General features: G+C 35.3%; 1 protein-coding gene across 3 annotated transcripts in view; it reads left to right on the forward strand.

The window, feature by feature from the left end:
• The window catches only part of PPP4R4 (protein phosphatase 4 regulatory subunit 4), a 120,608-nt gene extending 98,803 nt beyond the window's left edge, over positions 1-21,805 (forward strand). For 2 of the 3 annotated variants that reach the window (XM_027120456.1, XM_027120455.1), the window contains 8 exons: positions 1,134-1,175; positions 1,276-1,350; positions 6,746-6,815; positions 7,250-7,333; positions 7,638-7,731; positions 12,901-12,971; positions 18,092-18,239; positions 20,698-21,805. In XM_027120456.1, the coding sequence (XP_026976257.1) occupies positions 1,134-1,175; positions 1,276-1,350; positions 6,746-6,815; positions 7,250-7,333; positions 7,638-7,731; positions 12,901-12,971; positions 18,092-18,239; positions 20,698-20,722 (609 nt within the window). In that variant the 3' untranslated portion in view covers positions 20,723-21,805. The remainder of the gene's footprint in view (positions 1-1,133; positions 1,176-1,275; positions 1,351-6,745; positions 6,816-7,249; positions 7,334-7,637; positions 7,732-12,900; positions 12,972-18,091; positions 18,240-20,697) is intronic. The other variant, XM_027120454.1, reaches the window with a different exon arrangement.
• Positions 21,806-24,514: the final 2,709 nt, after the last annotated feature.

Genomic DNA, 24,514 nt, shown 5'->3' on the forward strand with positions numbered 1-24,514 from the left:
AAAAAAAAAAAAAAAAAAAAAAAAAAAAAAAAAAAAAAAAAAAAAAAGGGCTATTTCATGCCATAAATTATAACATTTTCATAAATTTCAGCATAAAAATAAAACTTCAAATAAATATTATGTTTGCAATGGATAGCTTTGGGCATATGAATAAATGTACTTTATCCTGGCCATCAGAGTTACTCCTGTAAAAAAGTACTGTCCTCTATCAGAGACAGAACCCTGGATTAGATGGGCCATTCATTGTTTGACTGAAATAATTTATTTCAGACCAATGTATTTGAAAAGACAAATTCTAAATTAAGAGAATGCTTTCAGAGTAAAGTTTTTTCTATTGGTCAAAATGTCATAATAATCAAAAGTTTCTGTGGCAAGGAACTAAGGATATGAAGCCCAATGATACCTAGCTTTGTATATATTTAGCTAAAAGATTTTTTAAAAAATTCAAAAATTATATTGTATTTCTGAAGATTCAGAAAAGAGTGGCGCAGGAAGTTATTAGAAACTAAATTGCATGTGTTTAGTATTTAAAATAATCCTCTACACTTGCTTTTCTTTTTTTTTTTTTTAATGTAATTAATTAATTTATTTTTGGCTGAGTTGGATCTTTGTTGCTGTGCACGGGCTTTCTCTAGTTGTGGTGAGTGGGGACTACTCTTTGTTGCGGTGCGCAGGCTTCTCATTGCGGTGGCTTCTCTTATTGCTGAACACGGGCTTTAGGCGCGTGGGCTTCAGTAGTTGTGGCTCGCGGGCTCTAGAGCGCAGGCTCAGTAGTTGTGGCGCACGGGCTTAGTTGCTCCGCGGCATGTGGGATCTTCCCAGCCCAGGGGCCCTGTGGCCCCTGCATTGGCAGGTGGATTCTTAACTACTGCTCCACCAGGGAAGCCCTACACTTGCTTTTCTTAAGTTGAAAAACTTTTAAAAGTTTAAGTGGATCTTGGTGTTAATATATAGAGGTTGATTAAAAACACAACATAGAGTTGGGAAGAACTTTAGAGACTTTCTAATTTAGCCTTTCACATAGTGGAGAAGTCTCTTCTTTGATCCTCCCTCTGGAAAAGGAGTCTTTCTGAGAAATGATTAGTTGATTTAATTTAATTACTGTTGAATAATTTAAAACATTTTCTTTGCAGACTGTGTTAGAGTTGGACAGAATGGAAATGTCCATGGACGCTGTGAGTACACTCTCTTTACCTTATGTTGAAAGGAATATTTAAAAATTGGCAGAGACTCATCATTAATGTTTCACAATTTCATTTTAAACTTTAAACTTAGTTTCAGAAAAAATTTTATGAAAAAGATTTGTTGGATCAAGAGAAAGAAAGAGAAGAGCTACTTCTTTTGGAAATGGTATGTTTTCACACACACACACACGTACTCTTTTCTGACCAGTATTAACTGTGCTTTGTTATTAAATCTAATCAATAATTTCTTTCAGTTTCATACTAATTTTATTTTCCCTAAATGACTAAAGAAGAATCCTGACCTTTTGAAATATGTTCTTTTATGAATTGTAAGGAAAACTACATTTGAGAGCCTTTAAAAAAAAAAAAAACTACCTTATTGAAGTATGATTGACTTATGATTAACAGCAAATACTTAAAGTGTGCAATTTGGTGAATTTTGACATACAGACATACCCATGAAACCAGAATATAAAATACCAAACGTTGCCATTCCTTCAAAAATTTCCTTGTGCCCCCTTAGTGATTCACATCTTCTACTCTAGTCCCTAGCAACCACTAATCTAGTTTCTGTCGCTGTAAATTAGTTTGCGTTTTTTAGAATTTATACAAATTGAATCATATGTTAGTACCTTTTTGGGTCATGCTTCTTTCCATCAGCATGATTACTTTGAGATTCATCCATGTTTTTGTGCATATAAAGAGGTCATTCCTTTTTATCTCTGAGTAGTAGTCCGTACCGCGGATATACCACAACGTGTTTATCCACGTCTTAACGGACATTTGGGTTACTTCTAGCTTGGGAACATTAGTGAAGAAGTCTTTGAGTGGACATAAGTTTTCATTTCTCTTGGGGAAATAACTTAGGAACGGAATGGCTGGATGGTATGGTAAACTACACTTAACTTAAAAACAAAGACTGTTTTACAAAGTGCCTGTGCCGTTTTGCATTCCCACTGGCTGTGGTGGAGAGCTTCGGTTACCCCGTATCCTCTCTAATGCTCGAGAGGGTGGGTATGTAATGTTATCTCAAATTGCTTATCCCTGATGCCTAAGGAGGCTGAGCATCTTTTCCTTTGTGTATTGGCCATCCTCATATCTTAGTTGATGAAGTCTCTTTTCAGATTTTAAAGGATTTTTGTTTATCTTCTTATTGAGTTGTGAGAGTTCTTTATAAACTCTGAATACAACTCCTTTGTCAGAGATACATTTTATGAATATTTTCTTGGAGTCTCTGCTTCATGGTGTCTTTGGACGAGAAGAAGTTTTTAATTTTGATGAAGTCCAACTTATCCTTTTTTTTCTTTTAGCATAGTTCATGCTTTTTGTTCTAAGAGTCTTTTGTCTATCCCCAAATTATAAAGACTTTTTCCCGTGTTTTCTTCTAGGAATTTTAGTTTTAGGTTTTACATTTAGGTCTATGATTCATTTCAAGTTAATTTTTATATATGTTTATTTTTTCCATCTCAATGAGCAATTATTCTAATGCCATTTATTGAAAACTTTACTTCCATTGAATTGCCTTAGCACCTTTTTTAAAAAAATCAGTTGTCCATATATACATATGTCTGTTTCTTGACTCCCATTCTGTTGCAGTGATTTATAGGTTTATCTTTTTGGCAATTCCAAACTATCTTGATCGCTATAACTTTATAGTAATTCTTAAAATCAGGTAGGGTAACTTTTCCAACTTTTTAAAAAATTGCTTTGGCCAGTAGAGGCCCTTTTCATCTTGATACAATGTTTAGAATCAGTTTATCAATTTCTATAAAAAACCTGCTGGAATTTTAGTTAGGATTGTGTTAATTAGCATTGATCTGTAGGTCAATTTGGAGAATTGCCATCTTAACAATTAAGTCTTCCAATCCATGAACATTGTCTACCACTTCATTTATTTAGTCTTCTTAGTTTTGGTAGAGTTAAGTGTAGAGTTCAAGGCAGTCTTTTGTTAGATTTATTTCTAGTATATTACGTGTCTTGGCATTATAAATGGAATTGTAATTTAAAGTTTTACTTTCCAGTTTTTTGTTGCTGGAGTTTAAGAATACTATTGATTTTTGTATATTAAGCTTGTATTTTGAAAATGTGCTAAGTTTGCTTATTTGTTGTAGAAGTTGGTTTTTAGATTTAATAGGACATGAGTCTACCTGAGCCATTATGTCATCTTTTAGTACAGTAGGATTACTTCTTCCTGTTCAGTGTTTGTACCTTTTATTTCTTTCTTTTTGTCGTATTGAAAGGTCCAGGACCTCCAGTATAATAAGAGACCTCTGACTAATAAAAGTGATGCAAGTAGGCATCTTTGTCTTTTTACTGTTCTTAGGGGGAAGCAGTTCAACCTTTCATCATTAGGTATGGTGTTACCAATAGGTTTTATATAGATGCCCTTTATTGCTTCTATTCCTAGTCTGCTGAGAGTTTTTATGAGTGATTGTTAAATTTTGCCAGATGCTGTTTCTGCATTTCCTGAAATGATATTTGTTTTTCTACTTTCATTGTGTTAAAACACTGAGTTACATTGATTTTTCAAATGGTAAACCGATTTTATATTTTGGAGATAAACTCTATTTGGTGATGATATATTGTCCTTTTCTCCGCTGTTGGATGCTTGGCTAATTTATTTAAAGGAATTTTGCCTTTGTATTCATAAATTCATAGTGGGAACTGGTTTATAATTTTTGGGGTCATTTCTTGGATCTTTTAAATTTGGTATTCGAGTTATTCTGGCCTCATAAAATGAGATGGATAGTATTACCACTTCCTCTATTTTCTGACAACTTTTGTATAAAGTTGTTTTTTTTCCTTCCTTGAGTGTTTGATAGAATTCACTAGTGAAACTATCAAGACTCAAAGTTTTCATTTTGGAAGGATTTTGATAATTCATTCAATTACTTTAATAGCTATAATACTATTCAGATTTTCTTTCCTTTTTGTCAATTTGGTAAGTTGCTTCCCCTCCCCAATTTGTCCGTGTCATCTAAGCTGTCAAATTTGTTGGCATATGTTGTTTATAATATTCTTATATTATCCTTCTAATGTATATAGAATCTATGATGATACCCCCTTTTATATATATATATATGTATGTATATATATATTTTTTTCTTTCCCGGTACGCGGGCCCCTCAATGCTGTGGCCTCTCCCGTTGCGGAGCACAGGCTCCGGATGCACAGGCTCCGGATGCGCAGGCTCAGAAGCCATGGCTCACAGGCCCAGCCGCTCCGTGGCATGTGGGATCCTCCCGGACCGGGGCACGAACCCGCGTTCCCTGCATCGGCAGGTGGACTTTCAACCACTGCGCCACCAGGGAAGCCCCCCTTTTATATTTTTATCTTAGTGATTGGTGTTTCTCTCTGTCTCTTCGCCCCCCCCCCCCTTTTTTTTTTTGAATTGCTTTTTGGTGTTTTCTCTAGAGATTACAGCAGACATACCTAACCTTTTATAGTCTTCTTTTTGTTAATATTGTACCACTTTATTTAACAGTGATACAGAACCCTTTACTTGCTCCATACTGTTCTTTATGTTACACTTGTCATGTGAATTACATCTGCACTGAAAACCCCACCAGTCAGTGTGATAATTTTTGCTTTAAGTTGTCATATGTATCTTGAAGAACTTAAGAGAGTAAACCTGTGTGTTTACTCAGATGTTTACCATTTCCAGTGCTCTTCATTCATTGCTTAGGACCCAAATGTCCCTCTTATTTTTTCCCTTCAGCCTGAAGAACTTTCTTTGGAAGTTCTCGGAGTGCAAGTATTTTGTAACAAATTATCTTCGTTTTCCTTTATCTAGAATGTCTTATTTGTGCCTTTCTCTCTAAAGGATATTTTTATTGGATACAGAATTCTGGGTTTACAGCCTTTTTTATGCTGTACTTTAAGAAGTGTTTCTGTCTGTGTTGTGGTCTCCATAGCATCTGATAAAATATCTGTTCTCATTTGAATTATTATTCTTCTCTATATAATGTTGTTTGTCTCTGTCTACTTCTAAGATTTTTTCTTTTCTTTTTTATCTTTAGCAGTTTGCTTGTGATGTTTTTAGGCATGATTAGCTTCAAATTTTTTCTGTCTTGGATTTGCTGAGCTTCCTGAATCTGTAAATGAGTGTCATTTCCCAAATTTGGGAAGGTTTGAGCCATTATTTATTTCAATATATGTTCTGTCCCAGTTCCTCACTCTTATACCTCTGGGTCTCCAATTGCACATATGTTAAATCTTTTGATACTATCCCACAGGTCCATGAGGCTTTGTTCTTTCTTTCTTTTTTTTTTTTTTCCTTAAACTCTGCTACTCAGAGTGAATAATTTCTGTTGATCCATCTTCAGTGTCACCAGTTCTTTTCCTGCCCTCTGCATTTGGCTGCGGAGACTCTCCACTGATTTTAAAATTTCCATTACTCTATTTGTCAGTTCTAAAATTCTGATTTTTTATATTGTCTATTTTTCTGCAGAGAATTATGCTGTAAGATTAAAAACTTAAGTGGAAATCCTCTGAAAAGCAAATTGCATTATTTCAGCAGTCTAAACCAAAGATTAGAGTTCAGGATTGCCAGTGGTAGAAGATGTAGAGAATAAGCAGACTCTAAAACATTTTAGGACTTAATGACCTAATAAACCCAAGACAAAGATCAGAGAATAGGAAAAGATCCACAGATGATCCTGATATTAGAGTTAGCAGACAAGGACTTCAAGACAACTGTGATTAATATGATCGAGATAGTAGAGGAAAAGATGACGCAGGTAACACTACTATTAAGCCCACTTGGTGATATCTTTCAGTTTTGCATGTTTTATTTTCAGTTTTAGAATTTTTATTTAATAGTTTTTTATGCAGTCCAGTTCTATGTGGAATATTTTTTATCTTGCGTATTTTCTCTGCCTTTTTATTTTACATGCACTTGAAAAGAATGTATGTTCTCCAGTGTTGATTGTAGTGTTCTGTACATGTCAGTTATGCCATGTTTGTTCAGAACTTGATATGTTTATTGATTTTTCTTGGCTATTCTGTTGGGATAAAGAACTCTTTGAGTTTGGGTAACATTTTGTTTCTTGGTCTGGGAGCTGATTATATGGGTGTGTTCACTTTGGGAAAATTTATTGAGCTGTACACTTATATTTGTGCACCTTCTCTATGTGTATTATACTTCAATAGAACATTTAAATAATATCTAAAAGATCATTTCTTTTTCTCTCAGTCTTTTAAAAGAAGAACATTATTTTGCCATGTATCAGTCAGAAATGGAAAGGGCCAGTAGTAACACATTTTGCTGATGAGAATGAGTAAATACGTTGTAGAAATTAACGGCTCATCACAACAGTGATACTAAACTCATTGTTTTAGTTTGACAAGCCTCCAAGGGCACAATTCTGTAGATGTTTAAAAAAACACAAATCTGAAAGAACTGTGACTTCTTTAGACACTAATTTGGAAAAACAAATTACTTCTGTTATGTATTTTTGTGAACTGTATCTGTACCTCTAAAGCTTAGAGTAATTTCTGATTAGAACAATTTTCTAAATCTAATGCTTACCTTTAATGCTAAGATACTGTTTTATTAATAGGAACAATTAGAAAAAGAAAAGCAACAAAATGATGGAAGGCCCATGAGTGATAAAACCTTTGAAAAGAAACGTAAGTAGTTTTCGCATGTCTTTATCACCAAGGTACCCAACTGATGTTGCATCCTAGCATGCTGAGAGACCATGCTTAGTTTTTAATTTAATATGGAAAATCACTTCACTTTCTTTCATTTATCAAAGTTGTTTTCAAAAATTGGCTGCTAACTGTGATACAGGTTTAGGAGTACATGAATAAATGGTGAGGATCAATGTGGAGGTTCAGATCCTTCAAAGGAAAGTTTGAAGTTTGGTAACAGCAATAAGATTGCAAAATTGATCACTGAATAACTAAGATTGAAATATTTAAATATATAAAAAGTAAGATTTGGAAGAGAGTGTTGCTTCACTAGGGATAGTGATTCATATTCTCTGCATTGCCTTGTATGTGTATGGAGATTAATAAGAACTCAGAGGAAATTATAGCACTTAAATCAGAGTTTGTTTTAGGTAGAGACACCAAGACACCAACAACTCTGCCCAAGAACATCCCCATTTCTGTCCCTGGACCCTCTTCTGGCACCCCATCCACAAGTAAGAAACTTGTTTTTGTGTCTCCTTTTTTCCTTTCCTAAACAATAATTACAGGGAAGTCACTCCGTGAGATGAGATATATCATTTGAAGGCACCTTTGGCCTTTTACTGTTAGCTGTTTTGGCGGTTCTTAATGGGCAGTAGGGGTAAGAGATACACCAGTCAGGTCAAGCTAAGGAAAGGAAGCTACACCTGTCAGTGTTTTACTGAAAATTGTGGGAGTTGGAGAGGAAATGGGGTTGGGGCAGCTAAGGATGAACTGATGAACTAAACAATTGCATTTTCCTTTTGCTTGTTACTCTAGGCAAAGAAATCAAGAAATCCAAATTGATTCGAAGCCAGTCTTTTAATAATCAAGCTTTTCATGCAAAATATGGCAACTTAGACAAGTGTGCTGGGTATGATCTGTCAGCTACTCACATTTTGACTTAATTTTTATTTTATTTTATTTTTAATTAATTTTTACTGGAGTATAGTTGCTTTACAATGTTGTGTTAGTTTCTGCTGTACAGCAAAGTGTATCAGTTATACGTATACATATATCCCCTCTTTTTTAGATTTCCTTCCCATTTAAGTCACCACAGAGCATTGAGTAGAGTTCCCTGTGCTCTACAGTAGGTTCTCATTGGTTATCTATTTTATACATAGTAGTGTGTTTATTGTCAATCCCAATCTCCCAATTCATCCTGACTTCCCTTCCCCCTTGGTATCCATAAGTTTGTTCTCTACATCTGTGTCTCTATTTCTGCTTTGCAAATAAGTTCATCTGTACCATTTTTCTAGATTCCACTTATAAGTGATATTATACAATGTTCCTTTTTCTATTTCTGACTTACTTCACTCTATATGACAGTCTCTAGGTCTATCCATGCCTCTGCAAATGGCACTGTTTTGTTCCTTTTTGTGGCTGAGTAATATTCCCTTGTATGTATGTGCCACATCTTCTTTATCTATTCCCTGTTGATGGACATTTAGGTTGCTTCCATGTCCTGGCTGTTGTAAATAGTGCTGCAGTGAATATTGGTGTGCATGTATCTTTTTGAATTATGGTTTTCTCCAGGTATATGCCCAGGAGCTGGATTGCTGGGTCATATGGTAATTCTATTTTTAGTTTTTTGAGGAACCTCCATTGTGTTCTCCATAGTGGCTGTACCAATTTACATTCCCACCAACAGTGTAGGAGGGTTCCGTTTTCTTCACATCCTCTCCAGCATTTTTCTTTGTAGATTTTTTGATGATGGCCATTCGGACTGGTGTGAGGTGATACCTCATTGTAGTTTTGACTTGCATCTCACTAATAATTAGTGGCATTGAGCACCTTTTCATGTGTTTCTTGGCCATCTGTACGTCTTCTTTGCAGAAATGTCTATTTAGGTCTTCTGCCCATTTTTTCATTGGGTTGGTTTTTTTTTGATATTGAGCTGCATGAGCTGTTTATATATTTTAGAGATTAATCCCTTGTCAGTTGCATTGTTTGAAAATATTTTATCCCATTCTGAGCGTTGTCTTTTCGTTTGGTTTATGGTTTCCTTTGCTGTGCAAAAACTTTTAAGTTTAATTAGGTCCCACTTGTTTATTTTTGTTTTTATTTTCGTACTCTAGGAGGTGGGTCAAAAAAGATCTTTCTGAGATTTATGTCAGAGTGTTCTGCCTATGTTTTCCTCTAAGAGTTTTATAGTGTCTGGCCTTACATTTAGGTCTTTAATCCATTTTGAGTTTATTTTTGTGTGCGGTGTTAGGGAGTGTTCTAATTTTATTCTTTTACATGTAGCTGTCCAGTTTTCCCAGCACCACTTACTGAAGAGACTGTCTTTTCCCTATTGTATATTCTTGCCTCCTTTGTCATGGATTAGGTGACCACAGGTGTGTGGATTTATCTCTGGGCTTTGTATCCTGTTCCATTGATTTATTTTTCTGTTTTTGTGCTCATACCATACTGTCTTGATGAATGTAGCTTTGTAGTATAGTCTGAAGTCAGGGAGCCTGATTCTTCCAGCTCTGTTTTTCTTTCTCAAGATTGCTTTGGCTATTCAGGATCTTTTGTGTTTCCGTACAAACTGTAAAATTTTTTGTTCTAATTCTGTGAACAGTGCCATTGGTAATTTGATAGGGAGTGCATTGAGTCTGTAGATTGCTTTGGGAAGTATAGTCATTTTCACAGTATTGATTCTTCCAATTCAAGAACATGGTATGTTTCTCCATCTGTTTGTGTCGTCTTTGATTTCTTTCATCAGTATTCTATAGTTTTCTGAGTACAAGTCTTTTGTCTCCTTAGGTAGGTTTATTCCTAGGTACTTTATTCTCTTGTTGCAATGGTAAATAGGATTGTTTCCTTAATATCTCTTTCTGATTTTTCATTGTTAGTGTATAGGAATGCAAGAGATTTCTTTGTATTAATTTTGTATCCTGCAATTTTACCAAATTCATTGGAAAACTCTACTCATTTTCTGGTGGCTTCTATGTATAGTATCATGTCATCTGCAAACAGTGACAGTTTTACTTCTTTTCCAATTTGGTTTCCTTTTATTCCTTTTTCTTCTCTGATTGCCGTGGCTAGGACTTTCAAAACTATGTTGAATAATAGTGGCAAGAGTGGACATCCTTGTCTTGTTCCTGAACTTAAAGGAAATGCTTTCAGTTTTTCACCATTGAGAATGATGTTTGCTGTGGATTTGTTGTATATGGCCTTTATTATGTTGAGGTAGGTTCCTTCTATGCCCACTTTCTGGAGAGTTTTTATCATAAATGGGTGTTGAATTTTGTCAGAAGCCTTTTCTGTATCTATTGAGATGATCATATGGTTTTTATTCTTCAATTTTTTAATGTAGTATATCACATTGATTGATTTGCATATATTGAAGAATCCTAGTATCTCTGGGATAAGTCCCACTTGTTCATGGCGTATGATCCTTTTAATGTGTTGTTGGATTTTGTTTGCTAGTATTTTGTTGAGGATTTTTGTGTCTGTGTTCCTCAGTGATATTGGCCTGTAATTTTCTTTTTCGTGATATCTTATCTTTGTCTGGTTTTGGTGTCAGGGTGATGGTGGCCTCGTAGAATGAGCCTGGGAGTGTTCCTTCCTCTGCAATTTTTTGGAAGAGTTTGAGAAGGATGGATGTTAGCTCTTCTCTAAATGCTTGATAGAATTCACCTGTGAAGTCATCTGGTCCAGGACTTTGGTTTGTTGGAAGATTTTTAATCACAATTTCAATTTCATTACTTGTGATTGGTCTGTTCATATTTTCTGTTTCTTCCTGGTTCAGTCTTAGAAAGTTATACCTAAGAATTTGTCCATTTCTTCCAGGTTGTCCATTTTATTGGCATATAGTTGCTTGTAGTAGTCTCTTATGATCCTTTGTATTTCTGCAGTGTCAGTTGTAACTTCTCCTTTTTCATTTCTAATTTTATTGATTTGAGTCCTCTCCCTTTTTTTTCTTGATGAGTCTGGCTAAAGGTTTATCAATATTGTTTATCTTCTCAAAGAACCAGCTTTTAGTTTCATTGATCTTTGCTGCTGTTTTCTTCATTTCTATTTCGTTTACTTCTGCTCTGATCTTTATGATTTTTCTTTTACTAATTTTCAGTTTTGTTTGTTCTTCTTTCTCTAGTTGCTTTACGTGTAAGGTTAGGTTGTTTGAGATTTTTCTTGTTTCTTGAAGTAAGATTGTATTGCTATAAACTTCTCTCTTCGAACTGCTTTTTGTTGTATCCCATAGGTTTTGGGTCGTCATGTTTTCGTTGTCATTTGTTTCTAGGTATTTTTTGACTTCCTCTTTGATTTCTTCAGTTATCCATTGGTTATTTAATAACATATTGTTTAGCTTCTATGTGTTTGTGTTTTTTACAGTTTTTTTCCTGCAATTGATTTCTAATCTCATAGCGTTGTGGTCTGTAATGATGCTTGATATGATTTCAGTTTTCTTAAATTTATTGAGGCTTGATTTGTGACCCAAGATGTGATCTGTCCTAGAGAACGTTCCGTGTGCACTTGAGAAGAAAGTGTATTCTGCTGCTTTCGGTTGGAATGTCCTATAGTTATCAATTAAGTTTATCTGGTCTAATGTGTCATTTAAGGCTTGTGTTTCCTTATTAATTTTCTGTCTGGATGATCTGTCCATTGGTATAAATGGGGTGTTAACGTCCCCCACGATTATTGTGTTACTGTCGATTTCCTCTTTTATGGCTGTTAGCATTTGCCTTATGTATTGAGGTGTTCCTATGTTTGGTGCATAAATATTTACAATTGTTATATCTTCGTCTTGGATTGATCCCTTGATCATTATGTAGTGTCCTTCCTTGTCTCTTGTAACATTCTTTATTTTAAAGTCGATTTTGTCTGATATGAATATTGCTACTCCAGCTTTCTGTTGATTTCCATGTGCATGGAATATCTTTTTCCACCCCCTCACTTTCAGTCTGTACGTGTCCCTAGGTCTGAAGTCGGTGTCTTGTAGACAGCATATATATGGGTCATGTTCTGACTTAATTTTCATCTTATAGTCATACATCTTTATGTGAAATGAATTGAATTATTAAATAATTCAATGAATTATTAAATAAAATCAGGATTAATTTTTAGGTTTTTATAGGGCAGTAATTTCTAAGTTATCTTCTATAAAGGTTTCATGTTAAAAAAAAAAGTAGTCTACGAATTTGCATAAGAAATAGGTATCCTGGAATTCTAGGAAGACTACTGCCCTGATGCTTTATAACAACATCATGGAATCCATGTGTTGTTTATGCTATATCACCTATGCCACAGAACTTCTAAATGGGTATGAACGTGCCCCATTTACTAAATGGATGTGGACATCCATTTGCAGCTAGTGTTATTTCTGTCCGTAAAGAAGCCACTGGCCTGTTTCTGTGGTAAAGTGGTGACAACACAGTTCTCCTGATGGTAGATGAATGTGTAGTCTCCCTTTTGGCCCAGACCACAAAATTATAAACAGTTAAGATTAGGGGAGAATCAGCATAAATTAAATGACCATGAATTTTATATGTATTGTACACATATAGTATATAACAGCTGTATATCAAGCGGCAAGCAAAGTAATTTTAAAGGAACATAAATGTCTTCAAAACTATTTATCAAAAATATAACATGTTATGGGAAAAATGTTTTTATTTTATTATTTTTATCTTTTTATAAAAGATTGAATAAAAAGCTTATTCTAGATTTTCAGCTATGTTTTTGGACATTATTGGTAGATCCTTCTAAAATTCCTAGCCAATAGGGTGATCTCAAGATGGACAAAAGAGATTAGAACTAAAGATAAGTTATTTCCAGGAAAATTTTATCCACATTACCTGTTTGGGCTGAGCATCAATAGAAAACCTGTTATTTTGATGTTGCAGAAGTTTAAGGATATGATTTTAAGTTAAAGACAAAGTAATTATTGTGAGGCATGGAATGTAAAAAATAAGTGAGAAATAAAAATAGCAAGCATGTTTCATAAGAAGTAGAGGAAAGCATTAAAAAAAAGATTAGGAAAGACCTAGTGCTAGATGACTGGGATTGAAAGAAGCATATTCTTGTATTTTAACTAAATCATGTTCTTTTCTAGTAAAAGTTCTACAGCAGCATATACACCTTCTGTCTCAGGGTTAACAAAGACTTCTGTGATTTCACTAACTGGTAAGTAGAAATCTGAGCTCTTCAAAAAATTGTTAAATTTAATAAAATACGATTTTCCTTAAATGGCCCATTTCTTTATTTCTAGATACAGTTTCCCTAAATTTATATCTTTATCCAATAGCAAAGAAATTAAACTTTTCCCTAGCAATTAAGAAGATGCTTAACAATAGTATTTTGTTTTCACTGTGTCGAGAGTCAGAGTTCAATATTTGCAAAAGAGGAAAAGGACAAAATAAAATAGGTTTTACCATGGTCTGAGGACCTAATGAGGCATAGACTAAAAGTTTTTGCAGTAATTTTTAAGGAAGTTAAAAACAACAGGGCTTCACTGTGGATCATATGCTGCTAAACAGTTACAATATTATGTATTTGAAAGTTTATACCAGGGGTAAAGGGCCACATGATAAATATTTTGGGCTCTGTTGGCCAATTGGTTTCAGTCATAATTACTCAACTCTGGTGTGACAGAGTAAAAGCAGCCATAGACAGCACATAACAAGTAGGTATGGCCTTTATTGGACACAATATTATTGTGTCTCAGGGAACAGCGAGGCCTGAGGAGGCGAGAGATGGGGGAATGGCCAGTAAGTGGAGCAATCAGAACAGACACAACATAAATTGATTAAGTTTGCCGTCTTTTTTTTTTTTTTTTGACAAGTGTTCTTTTTTTAAGGGAACTTTATTTTTATTTATTTATTTATTTACTTATGGCTGTGTTGGGTCTTCCTTGCTGTGTGGGCTTTCTTTAGTTGCGGTGAGCGGGGACTACTCTTCGTTGCAGCGCGCAGGCTTACTGTGGTGGCGTCTCTTGTTGCGGAGCACGGGCTCTAGGCACGCGGGCTTCAGTAGTTGTGGCACGTGGACTTCAGTAGTTGTGACATGTGGGCTTCAGTAGTTGTGGCTCACAGGCTCTAGAGCACAGGCTCAGTAGCTGTGGTGCACTGGCTTAGCTGCTTCACGGCATGTGGGATCTTCCTGGACCAGGGCTCGAACCTGTGTCCCCTGCATTGGCAGGCGGATTCTTAACCACTGCACCACCAGGGGAGCCCAAGTTTTCTGTCTTATGTGAGTGAGGTTCATGGTGCCACAAGATAATTGCAATAGTAACATCAAAGATCATGATCCCAGACCACCATAAATATAATAATAATGAAACAGTTGGAAATATTGTAAGAATTATCAAAATCTGACACGAAGACAAGAAGTGAGCAAATGCTGTTGGAAAAATGGTGCTGTTAGACTTGCTGGGCGCAGTGTTGCCACAAACCTTCAATTTATAAAAAATGCATTTTCTGTTCTATCTGCAGTAAAGTGAAGAGCCATAAAACAAGGTAGGCTTGTGTATGGTATGTAGGTTCCAAAACTCAACATCCACAGCCTTACATAAAAGCATGTCTCTCATAAGGGTAAATTATTTATTAAAATATTTGAAAAGTATTCTATCTTAAAATTCTGGTATTATTTTGGGGAGAGGGAATAGGTTGAATGAAATATCTCCTAGGTTTCTTGATTAGAAAAATGTGCTTATTACTTATTATTTATTACTTAATGAATTACCAACTGAGGAAAAAGTCACTATACAATTACATATCTGATCTACAAAGAGCAAATGGGAGCAAAATGTCTCTTAACAAATGTATTAAGTGTTCACAGAGAGAAGAGATTTTATTTTGTGGCTTAAGGCGGGCTTTAGGATGATTATCATTTGAGGTGAACCTTAAGGTACGCTAGGATTTTGACAGGCACAGATGGGTATGGAATACTGTCCCGTGCAGAGGACCTGTCAGAAGCAAAAGCTGACTGTTGTGTCTTCAGGGAGCGACAGCAGGCCGTTTGGCTGGAGCCCGAAGAGGGTGTAGCGGGGGTAGTGTTAAATAAAATAAAGGTCAGGTCAGGTGTAGAGTGGGCGGCCTAACTGATGCTTTTTACTTAGGGTGAGTCCATCAGTCATCAGCTGCGGCATTCCACAGCTATGTGGGCACAACAGACTGGGGGAGATGTAAAGGGAATTCTAGTAAGGATTCAGGGAAACATTGCAATGTATCCATTTTGGGTGGGTATGAAAATTAGTGGAACCCTTTGGAAGCAGTTCGGTCAAGTTCATCAAGAATCCTAGTTTTAAAAAATAGTCTATGCCTCAAAAAATCCCATTTCTAGTGATCCGTCATGAAGTATAAATAAAACACATATAACGAGAAAAAATTTGTCACAGTGTTCCTCCTTGACATGATGTGATGAAGATGCTACTTTACCTCTTCTCATCCTCCCTCAAACCCGGATCCCTAGTCTAATCGTGAGAAAAGCATCAGACAAATTCCAGTAGGGGCACATCCTACAAAATATTTGACCAGTACCCCTAAAAGCCGTTAAGGTCATCAAAAGCAAGGAAAGGCTAAGAAACTGTCCCAGCCAAGGAGAGCCTAAGGAGACCTGACAAGTAAGTGTACTGTGGTGCCCTGGATGGCATCCTGAGACAGAAACAGACATTGGGTGAGACTGACAGAATCCAAACACACTGTGGATTTTTGTTAATAATGATGTGTCACCACTGGCTCACTAATTGTACCAAGTATAGTATGTAAATGTAAGGTGTTAATAGGGGAACTAGGTGAAAGGGGTAGGTGGGAATTCTTCATACTCTCTTCTCAATTTTTCTGTAAATCTAATACTTCAAAAAATTGTCTATTTAAAGATAACATTTAAAATAACTTGAAAGATTTTAAATGCTTAGGGATAAATTTAATAAAACGTGTGCTAAATGCACACTCAGAACTTCCAAAATGTTGCTGAAAGAAATTAAAGAAGACATAAATAAATGGAAAGCTGTACCATGTTTATGGATTAGAAAACTTAATATTGTTATGATGTCAGTTCATTTTAAATGGAGCCAGAGATTCAGTGCAATCCGGATAAAAACTTTGACAGTCTTTTTGAAATTTACTGTGTATTCAAATTCATAGAGCTGAGTATTTTGAAAAAAATTAAAGTTAGAGAATGTCAGTTACCTGATTTCATCATTTACTACTACAGCTTCAGTACTCAAGACTGTGTGCCCTGCCCTGACATACATAGTCAGCTGAGTTTCAACAAAGGTGATGTGATTGTATTTTTTTAAATAATACCAGAACAATTGGATATCCATAAAAAACCCACAGAACTGAACCTCAATTCTTATCTCACAACTGTACACAAAATTAACTCAAAATGTATTCTAAACTTAAGCATAAAAGCTAAAACTGACATTTCTGAAGAAAATATAGAAGGGAGTCTTTGTGATTTTGGAATTGACAAAAGTTTTTCCAAACCATAAAGAAAAAAATTAACATATTGGACTTCATAAAAATGTAAAGTTTTAGCACTTTGAAATAGAGCATTAAAAAAATAAAAGGCAGGACACAGATTAGGAGAAAATACTCATATTACATATACCTGACAAAGGACTTGTATCCAGAATATACAAAGATCTTTTTTTTTAAGTTGAAGTATAGTTGATTTACAATATTGTGTTAATTTCAGGTGCACAGCACAGCAATTCAGTTATACATATATTCTGCCTCAGGTCCTCCTTCCTTATAGGTTATTACAAAATACTGAGAATAGTTCCCTATGCTATACAGTAGTTGCTTGTTGGTTATCTATTTTATTATTTATATAGCAGGGTGTATATGTTAATCCCAACCTCCTAATTTATCCCTCCCCCCCCTTTTCCCACCTTTCCCCTTTGGTAACCATAAGTTAGTTTTCTATGTCTGCGAGTCTCTTTCTACTTTGGAAATAAGTTCATTTGTATCTTTTTTTTTTAGATTCCACATACAAGCAATATCATATGATATTTATCTTTCTTTGGCTTACTTCACTTATTATGATAATCTCTAGGTCCATCCATGTTGCTGCAAATGGCATTATTTTATTCTTTTTTATGGCTGAGTAATATTCTGTATTCCACCACATCTTCTTTATCCATTCCTCTGTTGATGGACATTTAGGTTGCTTCCATGTCTTGGCTATTGTAAATAGTGCTGCAGTGAACATTGGGGTGCCTGTATCTTTTCGAATTACGGTTTTCTCTGGATATATGCCCAGGAGTGGGATTGCAGGATCATATGGTAGTTCTATTTTTAGTTTTAAGAATATACAAAGATCTTTAAAACAAATCAGGCAACTGATTTTAAAATGGGAAAAAATTTGAACACTTACTTCATGAAAGAAGATATACAAATAAGTAAGTAAAAAGATGCATAAGATCAGTAACCATTAAGAAATGCAAATTAAAGCAATGAGTAACCCCCCCCACACACACACACACAAGGAGATACCACTTCACACCTACTAGAATGACTAAAAAGACTCACAATATCAAGTATGTGTGAGGAGGTGGAGGAACTTTCCAGGACTCTCATATGTTGCTGTTGGAAATGCAAAATGGTCTAATCACTTTGGACAGCAGGTTGGCAGTTCTTCATGAAGTTAAATATACACTTACTATGTGATTCAGCAGTTCCATTCCAAGACTTTTACTGAAGGGAAATTAAAACATATGTCCATACACAGACTTGCACACAATTGTCCATAGCAGCTCTATTTGTAATAGATTACAAATTTTTTGGAAAAAAAATCATAATGTCTGTCAGTAGGAGAATGGATAGACAAATTTTGGCATGTCTGTGCAATGGGAATACCAGTCAGCAATAAAAAGCATGAAGTATTGATGTGGATGAATCGCAGCATAATTATGCTGCATGAAAGAAGGCAGACCAAAAAGGCATACATACTGTATGATTCCATTTATACAATATTCTATAAAATGCAAACTAATCTGTAGTGACAGGAGGCAGGTCTGTGGTTGCCTGGAGTGGGGGAGGCGGGTGGAGGGAGAGATGACAAGGAGGCGGAACAAACATCCAGTGATGGGTGTGTTCACTGTTGATTGTGGTGATGGCTTCATGGGTGTATACAGATGTCAGAACCTTAAATTCGTGCAATTTATTGTATATAAATTATACCTTAATAAAGTTGACTTTAAAAGAAGGGAAACAAAGTCAGTTATCATTAACCTTCTCTAAGGTTCACATCTCTCTAAGTATATTCCGTCTGGCTGACTGTACACGTATTACTTTCAGATGATTCATTCCGGACTCGTAATGCCGGCAGTGCTCCCAGTTCCTTTTCCTCTAATACTCCCCTGCCCAGCACCTCCCGAGGGACAGGTAACTCAGGTGATCCCAAGAGCAGTGGAAGTAAAGATACACAACCACGGAAGGCTACCTTGTAAGTAATCCAGTGATGTACTGCTAAGTGTTTTATTCTGTTCTTTTCTCAGTGTACTTTCCTTCCCACTTAAATACTTCTCCAAAGAATAGAAGATGTCTGTAATGAGGCAGTGTCGTCAATTAAAAGGGATTATTATTATCACTGTTACATCAGATACTTTATATAAGATAATTTATATGTGGCAAAGACAATGTAACCTTAGGAAGTTGACAAGAAACTTTAAATGGTTCCCACTAATATCTGAGGTCTGTTTATTTTTCTGTGAAATATTTGCATTCAGGAAATTTAGCTCCGAGAAGACTCTGAGTGTAATTGCATTCGTTTAAACAAACTAGCTTAAGTACACAGCATTGAATCACCCAGTGCTCAGAGGGATGGGTGTAACTGATGCCACTTAAGAAATATTACTGCAGCATATAATCCAGAGTTGTGGGTCCAATAAGCTAGAGATTCTACAGACAACATTTGTTCCTTAAAGTTATAAAGGTCATAAAGGGCCTCTATTCTCCTTTTCCCCTTGTGGTTCCTTTTTATGCACCATTTGGATCTTGTTTGAATTGTCGAAGCCTTTGTTTCTTTTAAGTTAAACATTTAAGAGGGTAGTGCCAAAAAGAAATCTCCATGACGAGAGGTTGTATCCAGGTAGAAGTGATTCATCCAAAATACCCAAACTATAGTTACACGTGTCCTCTTTCATATGGGACACGTGAATCTTCTGATTAGAAGAGAATTTAAACAGGATTCAGACTTTCTTTTAAACATATTTCACTTAATTCATGAATATTTTCTATTATTAAGTTTCTGATGTGCATCTTTTTGCAGAAACTCCACACTGGAGTCCCATTTAGGAACTGAACTGTATTATAATTTGTTCAAAAATTTTAATTGGTCATTGGTGTATACAAATATAGATGTATTCAAAATTCATTCAGAACTTAGAAATACATTTATTGAATAGAGCTCAAGGAAAGAGTAGGACTACATAATAGAAAAAAGTAATAGTAAATAGAAAAAATAATATTGATAGTACAGGTTAGTAGTATTAATACAGAAGATATTTTTATTTACAGAGAATCTCTTAGCCATATAATTATTGCTCTAATGATTATACTGTGGGAGTTCCATTTAAAGTCTCAAAATAGAGGCAGGACAGGGTAATGGTCTATGGAGAGCACGGAGCTGGAGCCTCATGCCCTGGTTCCCGTGGCAGTTCCAGTGAGCACTCTGGGCCTCGGTGTGCCCGCGAAATGACAGGGCAAGGCTCACAGTTCATCCTCTGAGGCGCCTTCCATTCTGGCATCCTGAAATCCTTCCTCTCGATCACCCTTACCCTCTTCCTGTCAAAAAATTGCCCTGGAATTCTTCTATTGAAGAACGCGTTTAATAACATCAGAATGCAATTCATTCTCTTTTCAACTTATCCTTCTAAATGCAATAGGCATTTTTGATAAGTAAAGACCATTGAAGCCTAATATATTTATACTAGCTCTCCTTTATTTCAGATTACTATCTTTATCTGTTTTTTCATTGTTGAGCATGTTTTTCCTTTTTATTGACTGAATTTTCTCTTGCTCAATATTTGTAATACATAATTATATAAATAATCATATAATCAGTTATATCTATAATTGATTGTTTTAAAAAATGCATCTAGAGACAAACACTCTGCTAACAAGTCACAGCAGTTTGTTTCTTCTTTCCTGAATATTCTGAAGAAGGAGGAATATTGGTATCGCAGCTGCTTTATCAGTGTGTAACTGAATCTGCAGGTCCACAACTCTCTCTCCATGTTATGTGGTTCTAATTCGGACTTTCTCATGTATGCACACCGCCACATAACTGAAATAGGTGATTGATATCTACATTGGTCATGTTTCTGTGGAGTATTATCCACCATTCAGTGCCATGCCATCTCCAAATGAAAATCTATCCTTTTTTTCTTCAAATAAACCTATGAAGTGATTTCAGAAACTATTAATTATCTCAGTTTTTGCTGCTCAAAAAAATTCTATGCAATACATTCTCCAGCTTCACAGTATCATGGAGATGACACATCTGGTATTTAGGAACATCAGTGTCTTAAAGGAAGTACGGAATGCATCATATCTTATGTCTTTCAAGGCCAGACAATTGATATATTTTTAGGCTGTGTTAATTTCTGTTATGGTTATAGAAAGTGAAAAACGTAGGAAAAGTATGAATTGAATTGAATGCTATGTTAGATGCACATAGGATTTAGTAGTTAAAGGTTATTCCAAGTGATCTTTAATATGTAATTCACCGTTCTCATATATTAGGTTTATTCGAAGTAGATTATATCTATTTCTTTACTTTGTAAGCATTATGTGGATAAAAATTTTCATGTTTTGTTTTCTTTTTTTTTTCTTTCCTTCTCCTTCTTCTCTCTCTCTTCTCTCTTTCATTCTTCTCTCTTTCTTTCCTCCTTTTGACAAAGAAAATCCAGAAAATCCAATCCTTAAATCATCTGCTTGAAGGAGGCAGAACAAAGACAACTGGAGATAACGTGATCGATGGACAAAAGCTAAAGCAATGGCTCGGGCTTTTTTTTTTTTTTTTTTTTTAAATGAATGGGAAAGAGAGAGATACATAATGGCAGCTGGTGTTGTTAAACGTTCCATGTTTGAAATTATATTCCCTAGGAGGTATAATATATATTTCTTGAATAATAATGTGGTTACAGAATTCCAATGTTATAGTGAAGTGTAATGAAACACAACTTTAGGTATGTGCTTTAACTACTGCTACAAAAGAGATAAGTCTGCATTTATTTGTGCAGGAAACCATCTATTTAATTGTTCTAGAGTTTAGCATTTACAAATTGAAAGGTCCAAATCAACTGAAATTGCCCCGCCTAGGTAATCACTTGGAGGGGGACTTGGGAGTAAGAATGACACTGCATTTTCTCACAAATCTCCAAGCCCAGTTGAAAAGTCACACTGTAACAGGGTACAAACAGCTGTCCGAAATTATATCAGTCCTATGATTGTGATGACAAGATGTTGTACCTCGACATTCCGAAATTAAAATTTGGCAATGAAAATTCTACAAAGATTTCTGATAACTTTTAGCTACAACTACCTTAAAAATAACAGATTGATGATTTCCTTTATTTCCTAGAAGAATTTATTTTATAAATACTTTGTTTACATTTTAGATTGTACTTGTCCTTACTGAATTAAAAATGATGACTCTAGTTTGAATCAGCTGTTACTCCAAGCTATCATGCTTAAGCTATGTCAACAGCATATATTTGTACTAATGCTAATATTTCCATCAACATTTGCCTGTGGAATATATTCAGTTCTTAATTTTAAAAATGTCAGTTCTTGAGATATACTGTATGAAGCTATTGTCAGCTTCTCTATTTCAAAATGCAATCAGCATATAACTATATTGTTATTAGAAAATATTTGTTTTTTTAAAATATACTGATGTATGATAAAGATGATCTAATTTGTGAATGCATATGCGTGTGGTTACTTTTTATAATGTGAAATAATGAATAATGAATTTACTCAAAATAAAACATAGGTTAATGAGATACCTGTGTTTGTGAAAAAAGTTTTAAATACTTTCCTGCAGTTTTTATTCTGTAATTAAAGACAGTTCATTCTTAAGTAATGAACAAGAAAAGCGCACGGACATCAACTATATATTACCCAGGGGACAGCTACTCAGTGTGAGGCTTTCATGCTGTTTGTTTCCCCCTTTCCTTACATATGGCCTCTTTTTTGGCTTTTTTTTTTTTTTTTTTTTTTTTTGCGGTACGCGGGCCTCTCACCGCTGCGGCCTCTCCCGTTGCAGGGCACAGGCTCCGGATGCGCAGGCTCAGCGGCCATGGCTCACGGGCCCAGCCGCTCCGCGGCATGTGGGATCTTCCCGGACCAGGGCACGAACCCGTGTCCCCTGCATCGGCAGGCGGACTCTCAGCCACCAGGGAAGCCCTATTTTGGCTATTTTTAGTGATTCTTCATACCTTTCATTTAAGGACAGTCAGGTAAATGGAATTGTTCAACCATTCATTTTGTCAGTAATTAAAAATTGAGTAGGTATGAGAAGCTTGACAGTACTGGTTAATTCATGTATTCTTTGTGGATTTCATTTAACTATTTTAGTGACGTCTCCTACTAACATCACTAACGTGGAACTGAATACATTATGATCTAGGAGAGAGTATTGGGCGTATGTAATGGACCTCAGGACAGCGTCAGTTTTTCTAGTACTTTGATTCATAGTCCACGTTGACTCTGTTACTTAAAAGAATGGAGAATTTCAGTTTATTTGTTCAAAAATAAATTTAGCAGAGTTAGGAACTTTTTATTTGCCACCATGCATGTGGGAGAAGAGGAAAACAATTTGACAGAGAAAAGTCACTACTGCTTATAGAGCTCAGAAATCTACAGAAGTGAGCTGCAGTCTTAGGCACTAAATTATCAGTTAAGACAGTCAATTAACGTTATGTTTGGAGGTTTCCTTTTTTTTCCACAGAACATGATAATTTCTAAAGTCACTGAAATATTTGTTAAAACTATACTTCCAAGGACAGATATGTAAAAACAGTAAGAAACAAATTGGTGACAGTTATGAGTATCCACATATATCTCGATTTACACTGGAAACAAGACTGATACTCTTATAACAGTTCTTCGTTTAACAACTTATCAAATAGTTCCTTTAAACCAGTTGTGTGACAAGGAAAGATCTCCCTCCATCTGTAGCTGCAGAGAAATAAGGACATCTCTATCTGTTAATTGTGGAAACTTGCAGTTTTAAGGACATGTTCCAAAATTTCACTAGTTAGCGTTATAAGCAAAAAAATAGACCTGTAGAATCAACTTTACTGGCAGAAATGGAGAAGGCAAAAAGCATTTTACTTAATACAGAGGAGCATATAGAGCTTTTCTTCCATAACCTCATACACATTTAAAAGTCATTTCCGTTACTTGATTTCCTGAGCTTTATAAAGACACCTTATTCTGGAGGAGTAAGTCCATTTTGCCTGCAGTTAGTGGACATACGTGAAATATTTGAATTGAAATGGAACAGTCTCTTTAGCTTGGCCCTAGTGGTTTTACAGCGAAGATGAAATGAATTCAACTAAGTCAGTAATCTGTTCTCAGTTGTTATATAGCATGTGTGTGTGAGAGAGAGAGAGAGAGAGAGAGAGAGAGTGTGTGTGTGTATGTGTGTGTGTGTAGGAACAGTTTTTAAAACCTGACACTTAAATATAGTGAAGCATTGTTACAATGCTCAGAATTTTCCCCCTCAGCTGAAACCTTGAATTTTTTTGTAAGATTAAGTACATTTTTCATTGGTCTGCATTTTTTCACCATGCATATATATTTAGAAAATCTGAAACCTAGTGTTCTTGGAGCTTCTTCAAGCATATGTGGGGAAATATTAATTTTTTATAGCGAATAGGGCCATTTTCTACCTTAAAGAGTAATGTCAGTTATCATTGTTATGCCATCATTGTTTTGTGCAAATATGTGCAGAGATAAGGGGAGAGTTTGATATGTATGTTCTATGAATCCTTTGATAATAATGAACCTTTTTTATAACTGGGTTTGGCCATATTTATTTCAGAGGGTATTGTGTTCTCATAGGCTTTCATTTTTAGATTTCATCTCTTAAAAATGGGTAATTTGAGCCCTCTTTTATTTCTCTTTCTGCTATGTTTCCATAAATGAACCTCATTAGTTGAATACTAACAACTCACTTAAGAATGCCAACTGCAGTTAGTCATCTATTTTTGTTTCTTTCTAGGCTCTAGAGTCGCCTGGCTTACCAATGTCAGCTAGTGCCCTTGGAAGGGAATACAGGAATAAACTCCTATCCAGGTTTTAGAATGATGAAGAGTTAGTCTCTAGACTGCTGCTTATTATTATTACCTATTCACATTAAGTACTATTCACATAACTCTGACTTATTGTAATAAGATGACTAATCAATACATTAATTTTAAGTATATTTAAATTGGATAGCAAACAGATAAAAACCCAATTAGGCCGTTAGTCAACATAATTGACATTCCAAGATTAGTTAACTCTATTCACGATTCTCTGAAATTACTCCTAAAATATTTTCTTGTCTATATAACAGAAAATGACTGGCTGAGAAAGTATTTGCTGTTTTTCTTTGAACCTTGGGACAAAGTCCATGCTTATATTCCGTCTAGCCACAGTGGGTAACTGAGAGGTGAGCACATGCTGCCTGTTGAAGTGGATGGACCCCATCAGATGTTGTAAACA

The sequence above is a fragment of the Aethalodelphis obliquidens genome, unplaced genomic scaffold (genome assembly GCF_003676395.1).
Source record: "Aethalodelphis obliquidens isolate GAN/ISIS:26980383/991018 unplaced genomic scaffold, ASM367639v1 scaffold21, whole genome shotgun sequence".
Taxonomy (NCBI): domain Eukaryota; kingdom Metazoa; phylum Chordata; class Mammalia; order Artiodactyla; family Delphinidae; genus Aethalodelphis; species Aethalodelphis obliquidens.